This window comes from Callithrix jacchus, chromosome 8 (assembly GCF_049354715.1).
Source record: "Callithrix jacchus isolate 240 chromosome 8, calJac240_pri, whole genome shotgun sequence".
Taxonomy (NCBI): Eukaryota; Metazoa; Chordata; class Mammalia; order Primates; family Cebidae; genus Callithrix; species Callithrix jacchus.
Genome location: NC_133509.1, coordinates 84,161,795 through 84,179,952, shown reverse-complemented (window position 1 = coordinate 84,179,952; position 18,158 = coordinate 84,161,795). Strand labels below are relative to the sequence as shown.

At 43.2% G+C, this 18,158-nt stretch overlaps 1 protein-coding gene and 2 pseudogenes across 1 annotated transcript in view; 1 reads left to right on the top strand and 2 right to left on the bottom strand.

Moving 5' to 3' along the window:
• The first annotated feature begins 1,243 nt into the window (after positions 1–1,243).
• The window catches only part of POLE2 (DNA polymerase epsilon 2, accessory subunit), a 36,212-nt gene continuing 19,297 nt past the window's right edge, over positions 1,244–18,158 (top strand). Inside the window, exons 1-6 of the mRNA XM_002753870.6 lie at positions 1,244–1,342; positions 3,311–3,411; positions 7,613–7,688; positions 12,731–12,808; positions 12,941–13,034; positions 16,780–16,854. Of these exons, the coding sequence (XP_002753916.3) occupies positions 1,266–1,342; positions 3,311–3,411; positions 7,613–7,688; positions 12,731–12,808; positions 12,941–13,034; positions 16,780–16,854 (501 nt within the window). The 5' untranslated portion in view covers positions 1,244–1,265. The remainder of the gene's footprint in view (positions 1,343–3,310; positions 3,412–7,612; positions 7,689–12,730; positions 12,809–12,940; positions 13,035–16,779; positions 16,855–18,158) is intronic.
• Positions 2,268–2,405, bottom strand: LOC118145412 (U6atac minor spliceosomal RNA; annotated as a pseudogene).
• On the bottom strand, positions 9,755–11,037 carry LOC144577526 (serine/threonine-protein kinase 16 pseudogene; annotated as a pseudogene).

Here is an 18,158-nt window from a genome sequence, read left to right as displayed (position 1 = left end):
CCTGGGCCCCCAGAAGTTTTTTAAAATGCAGAAACAAATACATACATTCTTGTTTCCCTTCCCTTATTAGACTTTGCTCTTTTGAAAAAAAAAACACTGTATACTTTGGAGGTCACTATATATTGGTACTGTGAAATCGTCCTCACGTTTTAGAAGCTGCATGTTTACTTATAAGCACTCTGTGGTTTAGTCAACTCATTGGAGCAAGCGTTTTCAAGTGTGGCAGATCGACAGTCCTCTTGGAATCAGAATAACTGAGTTCAAATCGTGACTCCACCACTTAACTCTTCGTTTCATCTTGAGCGAGCCCTTTACCATTTTTGTGTTTCAGTTTTCTCATCTGTAAAATGGGACTGTTGTGAAAAAGACAGCACACAGCTCTTTCGGCTGTCATAGACAACACATCAGTTCACACATTTATAGTGCTTATGAGCCAGGAACGGTGGCTTATGCCTGTAATCCCAGCACTTTGGGACTTCGAGGCGGGCGGATCACGAGGTCAGGAGTTTGAGACCAGCCTGACCAACATAGTGAAACCCCGTTTCTACTAAAACAAAAAACACTTAGCTGGGTGTGGTGGCCAACGCCTGTAGTCCCAGCTACTTGGGAGGCTGAAGCAGGAGAATGACTTGAACCCGGGAGGCGGAGGCTGCAGTGAGCCGAGACTGCGCTACTACACTCCGTCCTGGGCGACAAGACACTTCGTCTCAAAAAAAAAAAAAAAAAGAAAAGAAAAAAAAAGCACTTATGACAGTGCATGGCGCATACAAAGCCCTCAAGTTAAATAAAAATCGGTGTAGTGGGAGCGATGGAGATTTACAACAGCTTCCAGTAAATGTCGAGGCACAGTATTTCCAGAGATTGTGCGAAGTAGGGAACCCAACAGCTCTCATAGCTCCAAAAAAGCGATCCTGGGTCAGGGAAGCCCGGCCGCGGTAGTGGCATGTCTAGGGCAGCGGTGAGAGCTGCAGCTCAACGATGCACTTGGGGTAAGGGAAGCACATTCCCAACTCGACACCGGGGAAAACGCTCTGGCAGTCAGTTTCCCGGCAGCAAAGGAGTGCAAGGCGGTCACCACTGTCAGCCTACCCGGTCCGGGGCTGCGAACTGCTAGGTCCCCGTTGCTGGGGCGCAGACAGCGGGGACCAATCAGCGGTCTAACAGGGTCCAGAGCGGCCGGAGCCGGGGCCGGGGCGCGCCCAGGAAGAGGTGGAACTGGGGCGGGGCACGCCCGGGAAGGGGCGGAGCTGAGGTGGTGGCGCCAAATGGCGAATATGGCGCCGGAGCGGTTGCGGAGCCGGGCTCTCTCCGCCTTCAAGTTGCGGGGCTTGCTGCTCCGGGGGTGAGTGGGCTCGGGCAGCTTGAGGGGCGAGAGGGAAGAGCCGGGACCCGACCGCCGCCTGGGGCAGCGGGACGCACCGCGGCGGCTCCCCGCGTGCCGAGAGAGGGTTTGACCTTAAATGACAGAGACCCTTCAAATGTTCTAAGAAGCGAGGTGGATCTTGAGGTTGCCATGCCTTCTTTGGTTTCCCCGACGCACGCGAGGAGTTTAAATGTTTCTTCTAGGCAGACCGAGGCTCTTCTGCACTTGTCAAAGTGACCCCGAGAAGCCGCAGCCTGTCTGTGGCAACCAGTTATCAGCATTGTGACCTGGGCAGCTCTCAGGCTCCCTAGGAGGTTGCTGAGACATCACGAGAGACCCGAGAAAGCCCACTTGCATGTCTGCAGTTGCCAGTTTATATGAAAGTCAGGTTTCCTGGGCATATCCGTGTTTCTGAGGACCTATAGGACATATGGGGCCGGGCGCGCTGGCTCATGCCTGTAATCCCAGCACTTTGGGAGGCCGAGGCGGGTGGATCACGAGGTCAAGAGATCGAGACCATCATGGTCAACATGGTGAAACCCCATCTCTACTAAAAATACACAATATTAGCTGGGCATGGTGGCACGTGCCTGTAATCCCAGCTACTCAGGAGGCTGAGGCAGAGAATTGCTTGAACCCGGGAGGCAGAGGTTGCAGTGAGCTGAGATTGTGCCACTTCACTTCAGCCTGGGTTACAGAGCAAGACTGTCTCAAAAAAATAAAATTAAAATAAAATAAAATAAATAAATATAGAATAATTAGTGTGATGAGTATAACAATAATATTGATATGAAGTGTAAAGTTGTGTGCTACAAATACAGAATGGCATGTAACTAGCTAATAGACAGTATTCCTTCTGAGCATTATTAGCATTTAAGTCAGGAATTAATGTGATTTTTTTTTTTTTTAATGATGGTCGGACTCCACGAAGCAGGTGGCAGTGCCTTAACCATATGCATATTTTCAGGCCCAACCCACAATTAAAGGCTTCTATCTTCTGTCTTTGTCAAGGGGAGTGCTAACCTCTACTTTCATAAAACAAAAATTCATGTGATTTTAATATGAGTTTTGCTTCTGTGATTATATTCAAATATTATAGTTTTTAAAAATTATTATTATTTTTTGAGACGGAGTTTCGCTGTTGTTACCCTGACTGGAGTGCAATGGCACAATCTCGGCTCACCACAACCTCCGCCTTCTGGGTTCAAGTAATTCTCCTGCCTCAGCCTCCTGACTAGCTGGGAGTACAGGCGCACACCACCATGCCCACCTAATTTTTGTATTTTTAGTAGAGACGGGGTTTCACCATGTTGACCAGGATGGTGTCGATCTCTTGGCCTCGTGATCCACCCGCCTCGGCCTCCCAAAGTGCTGGGATTATAGGCGTGAGCCACCGTGCCCGGCCTAAAATTATTTTTAAAATTTTTTTTATTTATCATAGTTTTTTAAAGCCTTTGTTTTTCTTATTTTACAGTTGAAAACAGTGATGAAATTACTGGAATTTACTTTGAACAAATGCATTATCAAATTAAATATATGAGTGTCTGTTATAAATATTTGAGTGTCAGGATACGGTGCTTGACATTGAGGCATATGGACCCTTGCCTTAAATGTAGGGTAAAAAGTAATACAAAGCTAATATGATAGATCAGATCTAAGGTATATGTAAATGTAATTTTTAAAAGTTTCAGAAGAAAGGGGAGATTGCAGCAGGTAGAGCTGGTCTAGGAAGGCCTCTTAGAGGAAGGATGTGATTTGGGGCTTTATGTTAGCATGGCATGGCAGGATGGTTTTGTTCAGAAAGCACAGGAAATGTGAGTACTACTTGAAGAGAGAAGTTAGTGGTTCTTTAAACGTCAGATTGATGAGTGTTTGCCGCTTTTTGGCAGAAAACTTTTAGCCTTTAATTACTAATGACCTGCCTCATTTTTTCTTCCCTTTTCTTAGTGAAGCTATTAAGTACCTCACAGAAGCTCTTCAGTCTATCAGTGAGTTAGAGCTTGAAGATAAACTGGAAAAGATAATTGATGCAGTTGAAAAACAACCCTGTAAGTAATATTTTCTGATAACTCCTAAAATTGTTAATATCTTTCTATATCTTCAGTTAGATGTATAGATTTAAATTGAAGTGGAGGTTCCAGTATTAAGATGTCCTCATGATATGAGACGTATGCCTGGTAGCATTTCTTCCCAAGGGGCAATACGTTTAGTTTATTTTAATTTTTTTTTTTCTTTTAACTGATGAAGATATTCAAACTTTGATTTAGTTGGAACCTTAGGATGACTCCTAAGGGCCGTGTGTGTGTGTGTGTGTGTGTGTGTGTTTGTGTGTGACGGAGTTTTGCTTGTTTCCCAGGCTGGAGTTCAATGGTGTGGTTTTGGCTTACTGCAACCTCTGCCTCCCGAGTTCTACCAATTCTCCTGCGTCAGCCTCCCGAGTAGCTGAGATTATAGGAGTGCACCACCATGCCCGGCTAATTTTTCTTTTTGTATTTTTGGTAGAGACAAGGTTTCACCATGTTGGCCCGGCTGATCTCAAACTCCTGACCTCAGGTGATCTACCTGCCTTGGCCTCCCAAAGTCCTGGGATTACAGGCGTGAGCCACCATGCCTAGCCCAAGGGCCCTTTTATAGTTCCTCTCCCTGTTGGAGGTGTCATCACTGTCTTTTCTGCACTTGGTTTCTGATTTTGATCTGGACCTTTATGGTCACTTTGTCTCTCCTAGTGCCTATTACCCCGTCTTATTTAAGTGAGATATTTCTAAATGTTAGGGAGGAAAAAAGAAGAGTAAAGTAAGCAGAGCTGCCATCCCTTCTTGATTTCTTCAGGGATTTTTTTTTTTTAATTTTTCTAGAATGGCTAGTCATTTTAACTTAATTTAGTAAGTCTAAGTTAAAGGGCAGAGGCAGTAACTTTTCAATAAAAGCAATTCTACTAATGCAGGGATGATAAATATACTAAACAGAGTTGGAAAGCATTTTACTGAAATCAAACTATAGGAAATCAACATTTATTCAAAATTATATAATGCTCGTGATAAGAATAAGTAGGACAAGGTGCAGTGGTTCATGCTTGTATTCCTAATACTTTGTGAGGCTAAGGCAGGTGGATCACCTGAAGTCAGGAGTTCAATACCAGCCTGGTCAACATAGCAAACCCCATCTCTACTAAAAATACAAAAATTAGACAGGCATAGTGGTGGGTGCCTGTAATCCCAGCCCCTCGGGAGGCTGAGGCAGGATAATTGCTCGAATCTGGGAGGCGGAGGTTGCAGTGAGCCAAGATCATGCCACTGCACTCTAGCCTGGATGATAGAGTGAGATTCCAGTTCAGTAATAATAATAATAATAGTAAGTGGATATCAAGAAAAGCACATTCTATTTTTTTTTTTTTCGCTCTTGTTACCCAGGCTGGACTGCAATGGCGCGATCTCGGCTCACCACAACCTCCGTCTCCTGGGTTCAGGCAATTCTCCTGCCTCAGCTTCCTGAGTAGCTGGGATTACAGGCACGCGCCACCATGCCCAGCTAATTTTTTGCATTTTTAGTAGAGACGGGGTTTCACCATGTTGACCAGGATAGTCTCGATCACTTGACCTCGTGATCCAACCTGCCTTGGCCTCCCAAAGTGCTGGGATTACAGGCTTGAGCCACCGCACCCGGCGAAAAGCACATTCTATAAAAGTTGGTCATTCTTTCCTGAGTACACCAAAGTTATAAAACATAAAGTGACCCAGGAAGGTAGAGGTTTGGGAACTCCTTCAAGGTATTTCCTTTCTACACACTTCTTCCCTCCTCCCTCTTTTTTTGAGGCGGGGACAGAGTCTTACTCTGTAGTCTAGGCTGGAGTGCAGTGGTATAAGCTCAGTTCACTGCAGCCTCTGCCTTCTGGGTTCAAGTGATTCTCATACCTCAGCCTGCTGAGTAGCTGGGATTACAGGCACATGCCACCACGCCGTGCTACTTTTTGTATTTTTAGTAGAGACAGGGTTTCACCATATTGGCCAGGCTGGTCTTGAAGTCCTGACCTCATGTGATCTGCCCACCTCGGCCTCCCATAGTGCTGTGATTACAGGTGTGAACCACTGGGCCCGGCCCCTCCTCTCCTCCTTCATGTTCTTTTTTGGGAATTCACATCTGTTGAAAGATGCCCAAAGAAGCTAGAATGGGGCCACCAATCCATGAACTAAACCTCTGCTCCACTGTTTTATGATTGGCAGTCCATTTCAGCTGGATACTTGGGGGAGTTTTCTAAGAGACCTCTATTCAGCCAGTCAGTAAAACTGTGTCACCATATTTCCTCCTGCCACTGCCACAATGTCACAGGGATTCAGGGACCTTTTTGTTAAATACTTAACTTCATACCACAAGCACGGGCCTGCAAAGAAGAGTCTTGATATTTATAGCACCCTGAGGCTAGAAGTGGGTATGGCTCACTCCACCTGATCTTAGTCAAAAGGCTGAAAAGTACTGAGTTCACTCTTAATGTTATATAGATGCTAGTCTCTTCAATTATGTAGGAAGAAACATTCCATGATATAGGATAAATTGTTATTATATCTCATTTTCATTCCTAAAGGCAGAATTTTACATATATTTTACATAACTGAAAAAATTCCTTTACAGTTGAATATTTAGAAAATGATAGTTGTCAGGCCGGGCGCAGTGGCTCAAGCCTGTAATCCCAGCACTTTGGGAGGCTGAGGCGGGTGGATCCTGAGGTCAAGAGATCGAGACCATCCTGGTCAACATGGTGAAACCCTGTCTCTACTAAAAAAAAAAAGAAAAATACAAAAAATTAGCTGAGCATGGTGGCGCATGCCTGTAATCCCAGCTACTCAGGAGGCTGAGGCAGGAGAATTGCCTGAACCCAGGAGGCGGAGGTTGCGTTGAGCCGAGATTGCGCCATTGCACTCCAGCCTGGGTAACAAGAGTGAAACTCCATCTCAAAAAAAAAAAAAAAAAAAAAAAAGAAAATGATACTTGTCCCTGTTATACATTGATTTAACATGGCACATGGTATTTTGCCTGACAACATATCAAAGTGGTTAAAAGAGCCCACTCTGGGCCAGGCACAGTGGCTCACGCCTGTAATCCCAGTACTTTGGGAGGCTGAGGTAGGTGGATCACAAGGTTAGGAGATCCATACCATCCTGGCTAATGCAGTGAAACCCCATCTCTACTAAAAATACAAAAAATTAGCCAGGCGTGGTGGCACGCGCCTGTAGTCCCAGCTACTTGGGAGGCTGAGGCAGGAGAACTGCTTGAACCTGGGAGGTGGAGGTTGCTGTGAGCCAGGATTGTGCCACTTCACTACAGCCTGGGCAGCAGAGTAAGACTCTATCTCAAAGAAAAAAAGAGTCGACTCTGGAATCAGGCCTGGGTTTTTGTTGCTCTCTATCTCTTCTAGTTTTTGGGTAAATTTTTCAACCTCTCAAAGGTGTATTTTCCCTGTCTATAAGATATGGGCATATTAACATCAGTCTTACAGGACATCTACCTAATGGAATAATGCTTGTAAATCAAGTACTGAGCATGGTGCCACACATTTACTCAATGCTTAATAAGTGGTAGCTGCTATTGATACTATTGTTACTATCATGCTCATTGAAACAGCAGTTGTGATAAAGTTACACTAATGTAACCTTATTAAAACTGGGAGTTTAGGAATTTTTTTTCTTTCTTTTTTTTTTTTTTTTTTTTGTGACAGTATCTCACTCTATGGCCCAGGCTGGAGTGCCAGTGGTGTGATCACAGCTCATGGCGGCCTCCACCTCCCTGGGCTCAGGTGATCCTCCCATCTTGGCCTCCTGAGTATCTGGGATTACAGGCATGTGCTACCATACTCAGCTAAGTTTTGTATTTTTTGTAGAGATGGTGTTTCACCATGTTGCCTGGGCTGGTCTCAAATTCCTGGCTTAAGCCATCCTCCTGCATCGGCCTCCCAGAGTGTTAGGATTATAGGTGTGAGCCACCAAGCCTGGATCAGAAATGTTTTTATAACTAAACGGTGTTTAGAAAATTAAGGCATTTGACTGCATGTTAAGGTATTGTAACTTTGAGTGTGGAAGACTGAGGTATTTGAGATAAGGCTTTTGTTATTGTTCTCACCTAACACTATTGTTTTCTAAAAACTGTGTAATAAGAATCCCAGTGTTAATATTTGCAAATTATTTTGGGGGAAAAGCTGTCGGTGGAAAGAACTAATTTTTTTGTTTTTAAATTTTGACTTTGAAATTATCTTTTCAGTGTCATCAAACATGATTGAACGATCTGTGGTGGAAGCAGCAGTCCAGGAATGTAGTCAATCTGTTGATGAAACTATGTATGTGGGTACAGTTAACTTTTTTCCTTGTTGGAGGTGTTATTTTTAATTATTTTAATTATTATGGAGCACTTATTTTTCATTATTTTCTTGGAAAATTATTAGTGATCAACATTTCTACAGTGGTTACTGTTATTTCTGTGTTTCTTTTTAAACAATAGCTTTCTGGGCCGGGCGCAGGGGCTCAAGCCTGTAATCCCAGCACTTTGGGAGGCCAAGGCAGGTGGATCACGAGGTCAAGAGATTGAGACCATCTTGATTAAAATGGTGAAACCCTGTCTCTACTAAAGATACAAAAAATTAGCTGGGCACGGTAGCGCGTGCCTGTAATCCCGCTACTCAGGAGGCTGAGGCAGGAGAATTGCCTGAACCCAGGAGGTGGAGGTTGCGGTGAGCCCAGATCACGCCATTGCACTCCAGCCTGGGTAACAAGAGCGAAATTCTGTCTCAGTTAAAACAAAACAAAACAAAAACAACAGCTTTCTTTGCAAACCTTATTATTACATGACTCATCTTTACTCCCTTTTCCTAGGATTTGAGGATACAGTGTTGCTTGTACCATTCATTACTAACTTCTGCTGCTTACCCAGATAGATCTGACTTTTCTGTGTGCTACAAATGAGTTGAATTGAAATGAATATTTAGAAGTATAATTTACTTTGCTCTTAGGAAAGTACCACACCCAGAGAAGTTCAGCAACTTTACTTGGTCACATGAGGTGACCACATTTGGTGAATAGCAAATGAGGGTAGGACCTCAGTTGTATGACTCCACTCTCATACTTTTAGGTTTAAGAATTTATATGGCAGTAATTCTTCTGGGTTTTATTTCTCTGAATATCCCTCTTTCTTCTTGATATGATACTTCCATCCAAATTCATGGCATTTAACTGGAAGGAAAACACTGGGGAAAATGGGTGGAGAGACAGTTTTAACGTTGCTACTTCTTTCCTATTTGGGGCAATGTAGATGATTGCAAGGAGTCATTACCTTTATTTTAGTCGGAAGTTGTAATCTTCTCCCTCTCAGAACTTATAACTGCTAAAAAAAAAATAGAGAAATTGAGGATTTTTTATTTTATCCTTGCAAACTCATTTAAAATACTGTAGTGTGACCAGGCATGGTGGCTCACGCCTGTAATCCCAGCACTTTGGATGGCCAAGGTGGGTGGATCACTTGAGGTCAGGAGTTGGAAGACCAGCCTGGTTAACATGGTGAAACCCTGTCTCTACTAAAAATAGAAAAATTAGCCGGGCAACAGTGGTGCACATCTGTAATCCCAGCTACTCAGGAGGCTGACACGGGAGAATCACTTGAGCCTGGGAGGCAGAGGTTGCAGTGAACTGAGATCACACCACTGTACTCTAGGCTGGGCAACAGAGTGAGACCCTGTCTCAAATAAAAATAAAATAAAATAAAATACTAGGGTGTAAGGGATGTTCCTAAAGCCATCAGTAGAAATTCAAAATGATTGTACTAAAGTTTAAGGATTGTTATCCTAAAATAGACATTACTTGTTGTTTACCTGTTATTTATTTACTTATCCCCACCCCCCCACCAATCTGCATTCACTTTATTCTTCTGTTTGTACGTTCTCTTGCTTCCAGATTTGGAGACAGAACATAACATGAGCTCAACAATCCTGCACAGAGCCGTGTACCATAGCCCATCAGTTTTCCTTTTCCCACCCCCTCCCCCAACCCCACTCAGTAAAGCCCCTTGTCCAGGTGTTGTTCTTGGGGGTAAGAAAGCAGAAGAGCAGGCTGGGCACAGTGGCTTACCCCTGTAATCCCAGCACTTTGGGAGGCTGAGGTGGGCAGATCACCTGAGGTTAAGAGTTTGAGACCAGCCTGGCCAACATATAGTGAAACCCTGTCTCTACTAAAAATTACAAAAAGTAGCCGGGTATGGTGGTTCATGCCTGTCATCCCAGGTATTTGGGAAGCTGAGGCAGGAGAATCATTCGAACCTGGGAGGCGGAGTTTGCAGTGAGCCAAGATTGTGCCACTCTACTCCTGCCTGGATGACAGAGTGAGACTTGTTTCTCAAAAAAGAAAGAAGGAAAGAAAAGGAAGGAAATGAAAGAAAGGAAGGAAGAAAGGAAAAGAGGGAAGGCAGGAAAGGAAAGAGGGAGGGAGGATAGAGATTCCAGTGAGGGATAGGAGCCTCTTTCCAAGGCACAAGGGGGTACCTTCTCAACATGGCCACTGCTTTTCTTGGATTTGGGTAGTGTGCTGGCCAGAAGCTGCAGGCTGCAGTACCTCCAACTGATTGAGGATGCAAGTATTGTGAGGTTGCTGGTGCAGGTCTACAGTCATCATGAGGCCAGGAGCTGCCATGTTCCTGAAGAATGCATGGGGCTTTGTGGGATGCTGAGTTGGTTTGGCACAGTAAAGGCCACACTGTCATGTTTCCTGAACACTATTTCATAAGGGTCTTCCCCAAACATCATGGCATATATTACACAGCCCAGAAACCAGACATTAGTCTATTCATCAATGACACAGTGACTGCACAGGGAAGAGCTCTAGGGCTCAATAGGAGACGGTGCACTGCTGGGTCACTTAGTCCTGCAGGGTCAGGGCCTCATGGGAGCCCTTCACATGATCCATGCTTGGTTCATGCCATCCAAGTCTATTAAAACTGGCTGCCCCTCATCTCCAAGCAAGATATTGGTGGGCTTCAGGTCCCCGTGGGCCTAACCCTTGGCATGAATGGCCTCAAGGCCTCTGTAGCTACCCAGCAGCAGCTGAAGGAGTTGATCCTAAGTTGCCATCGTCCTTTTGCCTTTCTATCCATTCCACAGTGTTCCTCTCTTACAGAACAGAAGCAGCAGCCAGGCCTCATTCCTAGCACCCTGCTACCTCAGACAGTAAGCCATGAGGTAAAGGAGGCTGGGGTGATTGAAGAGGTGATGCATGTTTGCTTCTTGACTGGGCTCCTCTGGTCCTTCTGCTCATGACACAGGATTCACTTCAGGTCATAGAAGTGTCCATCCTGTAACCCCTCCACTAGGTCCACATAGCTGAACCCACCCTCCCCCAGTTTCTAGATGAAGATACAGCTATTGTCAATGATCATAGTTCCCTAAGAGCAGGTACGTGACCCATGTTGTCTCAGTCCTTCTCTTCAAGGACTGTTTGAGGCTTGTCCAGGGTGAGTGGCTCTTCCAGGCAATGCACTGAGCGCCCGAGGATCATGATTCTCACCTAGAGTAAACAGCTCCTGGTGGCACCAGTTCCAACAAGGGTGGGGTCAGGTGCCTTTAAAGCCTTAGGACACACAGCAACTACCAGACTGCTTCCTCCAACCCCAGCCCACCTTTGAGCAGCCCCTGCTCCCACACCCATCACAAAAGTAGGGCACAGGGTAGTTTCAGAGGAGGTGTGAGGCTTAGACTCATCCCTGGCCTCGGAGCGCAGTGCCTGGGGTCGGCCATCCCGCACCCCTCACTGACCTGGCTCGGTTATTTCTGTCAGGCTGTTTGTGTGTTACAGCCAGCCTACGTGTAGGTCCAGTGGGGACTGAACAGTAAAGGATTTTTGCACCTTCAATTGTCAGAGAGTCATTATATCATACCACAAGAGAGGCCCTTGTTCTCAAAGATGAAGAGATGGCATGATAAGGTGAATAACTTACTCAGACTGATCCACCAGAAAAGAATGGAGCTGTGTCTGGAGTCTAGGTTGTCCTCAAGTTCACTGATTCTCAGCTACTCTATACTTGTTACCTCCAGGGTAACATGAACCTTTTTTGATCATTATCAATTTGGGAGATAAACATATAATTTTAAGAAAGATCTTTTTAGGTTGGGAATTTATACAATAGTGCTGTGGAAAATTTTAACTTCTTTTAAACATCATTATGTTATTAAAAATGTATGAAATTAAATAATTTTGTTAGTTTTCCATCTCTAACATTATATATACTATATAAGCCTGAAAGATATGGCCAGAATTGGGGGAGTTCTTTTTCCATTGTGTAACTTTTCCTGGGACACTTTTGCGTAACATTTTAGATGTTAAAAATTATTGGGGCTGGGCATGGTGTCTCATGCCTGTAATCCCAGCACTTTGGGAGGCTGAGGCGGTCAGATCACTTGAGGTCAGGAGTTTGAGACCAGCCTGGCCAATATGGCGAAACTTCGTCTCTAGTAAAAATACAAAAATTAGCTGGGTGTGGTGACACAGGCCTGTAATCCCAGCTACTGGAGAGGCTGAGGCAGGAGGTGGGAGAATTGCTTGAGCCCGGGAAGCAGAGGTTGCAGTGAGCTCAGATCACTCCACTGCACTCCAGCCTGGGTGACAGAGTGAGACTCTGTCTCAAAAAACAAAACAAAACAAAAACAATAACAAAAAAATAAGAATTGTTAGAAGTTAAACCTTTAATAATACTGTAGCTCGTAAGAGTAGTACATATAGGGAGAGATTTCTTTAAGATGTGACTATTGTATATGTAATTGTTTTTTTTTTTTTCAACAGATGAAATTCTTAACTGGAAGTTAACTTGACTATGTATGTATGTATGTATGTGACAGAGTTTAACTCTTGTTGCTCAGGCTGGAGTGCAATGGCACGATCTCAGCTCACTGCAACCTCCACCTTCTGCATTCAAGCAATTCTCCTCCCTAGTCTCCCAAGTAGCTGGAATTATAGGCACCTGCCACAATGCTTGGCTAATTTTTTGTATTTTTAGTAGAGATAGGGTTTCACAGTATTGGCCAGGCTGGTCTTGAACTCCTGATATCAAGTGATTCACCCACCTCGGCCTCCCAAAGTGCTGGTATTACAGGTGAGCCACTGTGCCCGGCCAATTTTTTTTTCTTGTGAGTGTTGGCAGTATTTTCTTGTCCCTTGAAATGAAAATGCACAAGCAAAACTTTTTACTTCCATAGTGTTTTTGACACTATAAGAAATTGTATGCCTGGCCTGAGAAAATGTGAAAAGTATGTTATTACAAAGAATTATAATACAAGTTATTATGTTCACCTAGAGTACTTAGGTTTTAGTAAATCAGGTCTGTGTTTTGTGGAATGTTTTTCAGAGAACACGTTTTCAATATCATAGGAGCATTTGATATTCCACGCTTTGTATACAATTCAGAAAGAAAAAAATTTCTTCCGTAAGTATATCATCCACTTATTTTAAATTAATTTCAAATGTACTTTCTTTCCAGAAGGTATAGTCTCTTGTTGTACTTTTGGCTCACCTTTGTGAATTATGATAGTCAAAAATAGGCATTCTTTTTTTCTAGTCTGTTAATGACCAACCACCCTGCACCAAATTTATTCGGAACAGCAAGAGATAAAGCAGAGCTGTTTCGTGAGCGATATACCATTTTACACCAGGTAAGTTTGGTAGCGGGCAAAGGGGAGCATACTAGGTAAATTGAGAGAAAAAGAGACTGTTTCAGTTTAGGGAAATCTCAGGGATATTTAATGAATGGAATTTTGTGGTCCAAAGTTGGTCATTCAAGAAAGTGTTACGGAGATTTCTGTGACTGAGACTGTGTAGTAGACACAGAGATGAAAAAGCTATTTTCCCCTTAACAACGATAGTAAAAAGAGTAGTTACCATTTAATACATGATATGCCAGACACTGTGTTTAACACTTTACAAACATTATTTACCTCATTTAATCATCATAATACTAACATATGTGTAAATGCTATTATTATCCCCATTGTACAGATGAGGAAACTGAGGCTTAAACAAGTTTAGTAACTTGCCCAAAGATCACATGTAGTAAGTAAAGATAGGATTTCAGTACAGCATGACTCCAAAGTCCAACCATTGCCTATTACACTTTATTGCCTTCAAGTAGCTTACGTCTATGAAGTTATAGACATTTGTACAAATTTATAAAGTAGAATTTTATATGTGCTGTAAAAAAGATACAATGTTTTCAATAGAAAAATCAGAGAAAGCTTCAAGGAAATGATGGCATTTGGCATAGATCTAGATTGCCTTAATCATGTAGAAATGGGGAACAAGTGGTGGTAACTTTGAACAAAGGCACAGCAAAAGGAAAAAATGGACTCTGTGCAAGACTTGATGAAAAAAGTCAGGTGTAGCATTTGGAAAGGCAAGTGGGAGCCAAATTGTAGGAGTATTTTGGATGCCACACTTGGGAGCTGGGACTGTTCTCTTTGTGCACAGTGCTTTGGAATACCAGAGAAACTTAATCACAGCCAGGTTTTTTGAGTGCTTCCTCCACCAGCAGATATGGGGATGACTTAAAGTGTGAAAGAAGCCTTTTAGGAGTCTGTGGTATTAGTCTTGACATAAATGATAGCCTGGATGAAGGAAGTGGCAAGTGGCATAGAATGAGGACATTACACTCAAGCAGCAGAAACTGTAAGAACATGATGACTGTCTGGATGTGAAGGAGAAGGGACGGGGTGGAGAATCAGAGATGAGTAAGACCTGGAGTCAGAGAGTAGAATATAGATTAATTCATTACATGGGAAAGAGAATGTTTGTAGAAGGTGATGGCAGGTTCTGTTTTAAGCATGTGAGTTAAGATTGCCAGGAAAGTATCAAGTGAAGTGTACATCTGGAGCTAAGCAAGAGAGAGATTTGGGAGCATCTGCATAGAGTAAAAAATGGAACCGCAAGGATGAGACCCTGGGAGAAAGAGAAGTGACAGAAAGAGAAGAGGGAGGCTGGGTGTGGTGGTTTATGTCTGTAATCCCAGCACTTTGGTAGGCTGAGGCGGGTGGATCACCTGAGGTCAGGAGTTTGTGACCAGCCTGACTAACATGGTGAAACCCTATCTCTACTAAATACAAGCAAATTAGCAGGGCGTGGTGGCGTACGCCTGTAATCTGAGCTACTTGGGAGGCTCAGATGGGAGAATCGCTTCTATCTGGGAGGCAGAGATTGATTGTGCCATTGCACTCCAGCCTGGGCAACAAGAGCAAAACTATATCCAAAAAAAAGGAGAGAGAGAAGAGGGGGAAAGGACAGAACTTAGGGGCCAGGCAAGGATGGTGTTATATGGCAGAAGCACAAGAAGGCTTCAAGGAGGAGCAGATGGTCAGCAGTAGGTTAAATGAAGGTTGAAGAGAATGATCCTTGAGGAACCAGCATCCTCTGCTGCTTCCATTGCTGACATAGTGTTGCGAGGTTAATCTGCCCAAAGTGTAGCTCTGGCCACCTCATGGGTTTTGCATAGAGGTCTTTCAAGGAAATTCACTGCCTAGTGAATTAAATGCAGATTCCTTAATATTTAAGATCTTCTCTCACACATAATTGGCCTAATCTCTACTTTTCCTCTAGTCATACTCTGTGCTGGAGCCAAAACTGAAGTATGGAATTATTGTTTCTTTCACTTCTTCTGGGACTTTGTTTATCCTGTTGACTGCTCTTCTCTCTTATCTCCACTGTTGAAACCTTCCTAATTTTGGACGGTCCTTCTCAGATTCCTCCTTTCTGGAGCCCTTCTTGATCTCCAGTTGGATGCAATCTCCTAGGATTATAGGTGTGTACCACTACACCCAGCTAATTTTTTCATTTTAGTAGAGAAGCGGTTTCACCATGTTGGCCAGGCTGGTCTCAAACTCCTGACCTCAAGTGACCTCAAGTGATCTGCCTGCCTCAGCCTTCCAAAGTGCTAGGATTACAGGCATGTGCCACCACGCCTGGCTGGATGCAGTCTCCTTCTGCTCGAATTGAGTGTAGTTTTCTGTCACTGACTAGACTTGGCCCTGCCTTGTATTTGAGATGTTTATCTTTGTGATCAGACTGCAGATTCCTTGTTTATCTCCTCTGCCACATTTGGTGCTATACTTTATACAGAGATGGTGCTCAGTAAAAACCACATTTTTTTTTTCTGAAATATGTTTTGAAGTCTACTCTATTATTGTGGGTGTGCCATTTATCCCTTCTGAGCCTCATTTATTCATCTGTGAAATAAACATGTTGAAGTTCAGTCCATTCATATTTTCATTGCAATTATTTTGAAAACGAATCTGATTTTTATCATTATCCTACTTCAAAATCTTTGTTTCTCACTGTCTATAAGATAAACTTCTTGGCTGGGCATACAAAGTTGGTATTGTCAGGGCTTTTTGAGTTGGAGGTTACAGAAACCCAAATTGACTAAAACTGAAAAAGGAATATATTGGCTTAGCTTTATTATGAAGTCTAGAAGTCCATCAGTTTCAAGCCTGGCTGGCTCCAGGTGCTGACACAATGTCAGGAGTCATTTGCCTCTTTCCATGTCCCAGCTCTTTTTAAAAATTGATTTTACTTTCAAATAGTTTCTCCCTGTAAAGCGACAAAGGTCTCCACTAGTAGCCTTAGCAATTCTTGGAAAGAGAGTTCTTTTTCTAGTATTTCTAGCAAAAGTCTTGAATCTGTCTCTTTTGAACCTAGCTTTTGAAGCACCTGCTCGTCCTTGAGCAAGTCACTGGCCAAAAGGATGGAGTTCTTTGACTTTCTAGACCTTGAATTCCTATCTCTAGAAGGGAGAAGGGGCATCAATCCTACCTAAACTATATGGACTGAGAGTCGGGGAGGGAAGTTTCCCCACATGGATCTTAATAATCTCTGGCCTTGTCTCATGTTCTTACTAATCTCTGGCCTTGTGCAACCCTGATTCGACTGTACTAAACTTTGCGTAGCTTCCTAGGTACTCTTTAACTCTTATAATTTCTCTGCCTGGAATGTCTTATCTCAGCTTCCTTTTGTTTCTTACTACCCAAATCTTATTTATCATTTGAGCTGTTGTTCAATGGCCCCTTTGGCCTGGGGTATAGTAAGCCCTCACATAGTTTGTTGTGTGGTGGCACTTTTTTTTCACTAGCCCCAGTGCTCTGAGGGTGACACCTAGTTGGTCTTCATATCCTTAGCCCACAGTGTGCTGCAGCCATGCATTCAGTAGACCTTTAAAATTTTTAGTTTTTTTTCAAATTTTAGAAATTATATTACTAGATATTTGTATATTAAATTATATGGGTTTTCAAATTTGTTGAGACTAGGTAATAGTGACATTAGTTTAAGGACAGTTTTTCATCAGGGTACTATTTTAGTGAATCTTAGTTTTAAATGTCTGTTTAAGGAATTCATGTGAATCTTTGTTTTTTATAGAGGACCCACAGGCATGAATTATTTACTCCTCCGGTGATAGGTTCTAACCCTGATGAAAGCGGGAGCAAATTCCAGGTTAGAACATTACCCTAGTTATGTAGGGGGGTATAAGTGTGTACGTTTAATATTTGTTGCTTAATTCTAATTCATTGAATTTTAAATGAAAATAAATTACTGGTAACTGTTTAGCTAACTGGACTGGCTGCAGGCCCACTATTGATACAGTCCATTCCTAGCATCCTGTGTCCCTCAAATCTCTAATAGAAGCTACTGCTTCCTTTGAGAAGACTCTGATACGATGGTGGGCCCAGATACTCTCTGGCCTCCAAGACAGATTCCTAGTCTTCCTAGTCTATTTGGATACTACACTGGCTTTCTGATAACTTTTTTTTTTTAAGATGGAGTTTCGCTCTTGTTGCCCAGGCTAGAGTGCAGTGGCAGTATTTTGGCTCACTGCAACCTCTATCTCCCGGGTTCAAGTGATTCTCCTGCCTCATCCTCCCGAGTAGTGAGATTACAGATGCTCACGCCTGGCTAATTTCTTGTATTTTTAGTAGAGATGGGGTTTAGCCATGTTGGCCAGGTGGGTCTCAAACTCCTGACCTCAAGCGATCCACCCACCTCAGCCTCCCAAAGTGCTGGGAAAGCAGGTGTGAGTCACTGCGCCCAGCCCTATGTTCATATTTTTTAAGAGTAACTCCTTATTAAATATTAATGTGATTATTACAGAATGATGGTATTGTGTACATTTTTTTTCTTCCTTGTCCATATTTTAAATCTTTTTCTATTGTAAATATTAATTATTCGTAATAAGTAAACATAAAAATAGGCCGGGCGCAGTGGCTCATGCCTATAATCCCAGCACTTTGGGAGGCCAAGGCGGGTGGATCACGAGGTCAAGAGATCGAGACCATCCTGGTCAATGAGGTGAAACCCCGTCTCTACTAAAAATACAAAAATTGGCTAGGCATGGTGGTGGGCACCTGTAGTCCCAGCTACTTGGGAGGCTGAGGCAGGAGAATTGCTTGAACCCAGAAGGCGGAGGTTGCGGTGAGCCGAGATCATGCCATTGCACTCCAGTCTGGGTAACAACAGCGAAACTCAGTCTCAAAAAAAAAAAAAAAAAAAAGTAAAGATAAAAGAAACTCCACTTGGTAATTTCTATAAAAATGAAAAATTATCCTTTTATTTAGCAATCATGTTTCTAGAATGTGTAGAACTTTCAACAGTTATATCTGTAGCTGGATGCAGTGGCTAGTGCCTGTAATCCTAGTGACTTGGGCTGAGGTGGAAAGTTTACTTGAGCCTAGTTTAAGGCTGCAGTGAGCTATGATATTGCCACTGCACTCCAGCCTGGGCAATGTGAAACCCCATCTCAA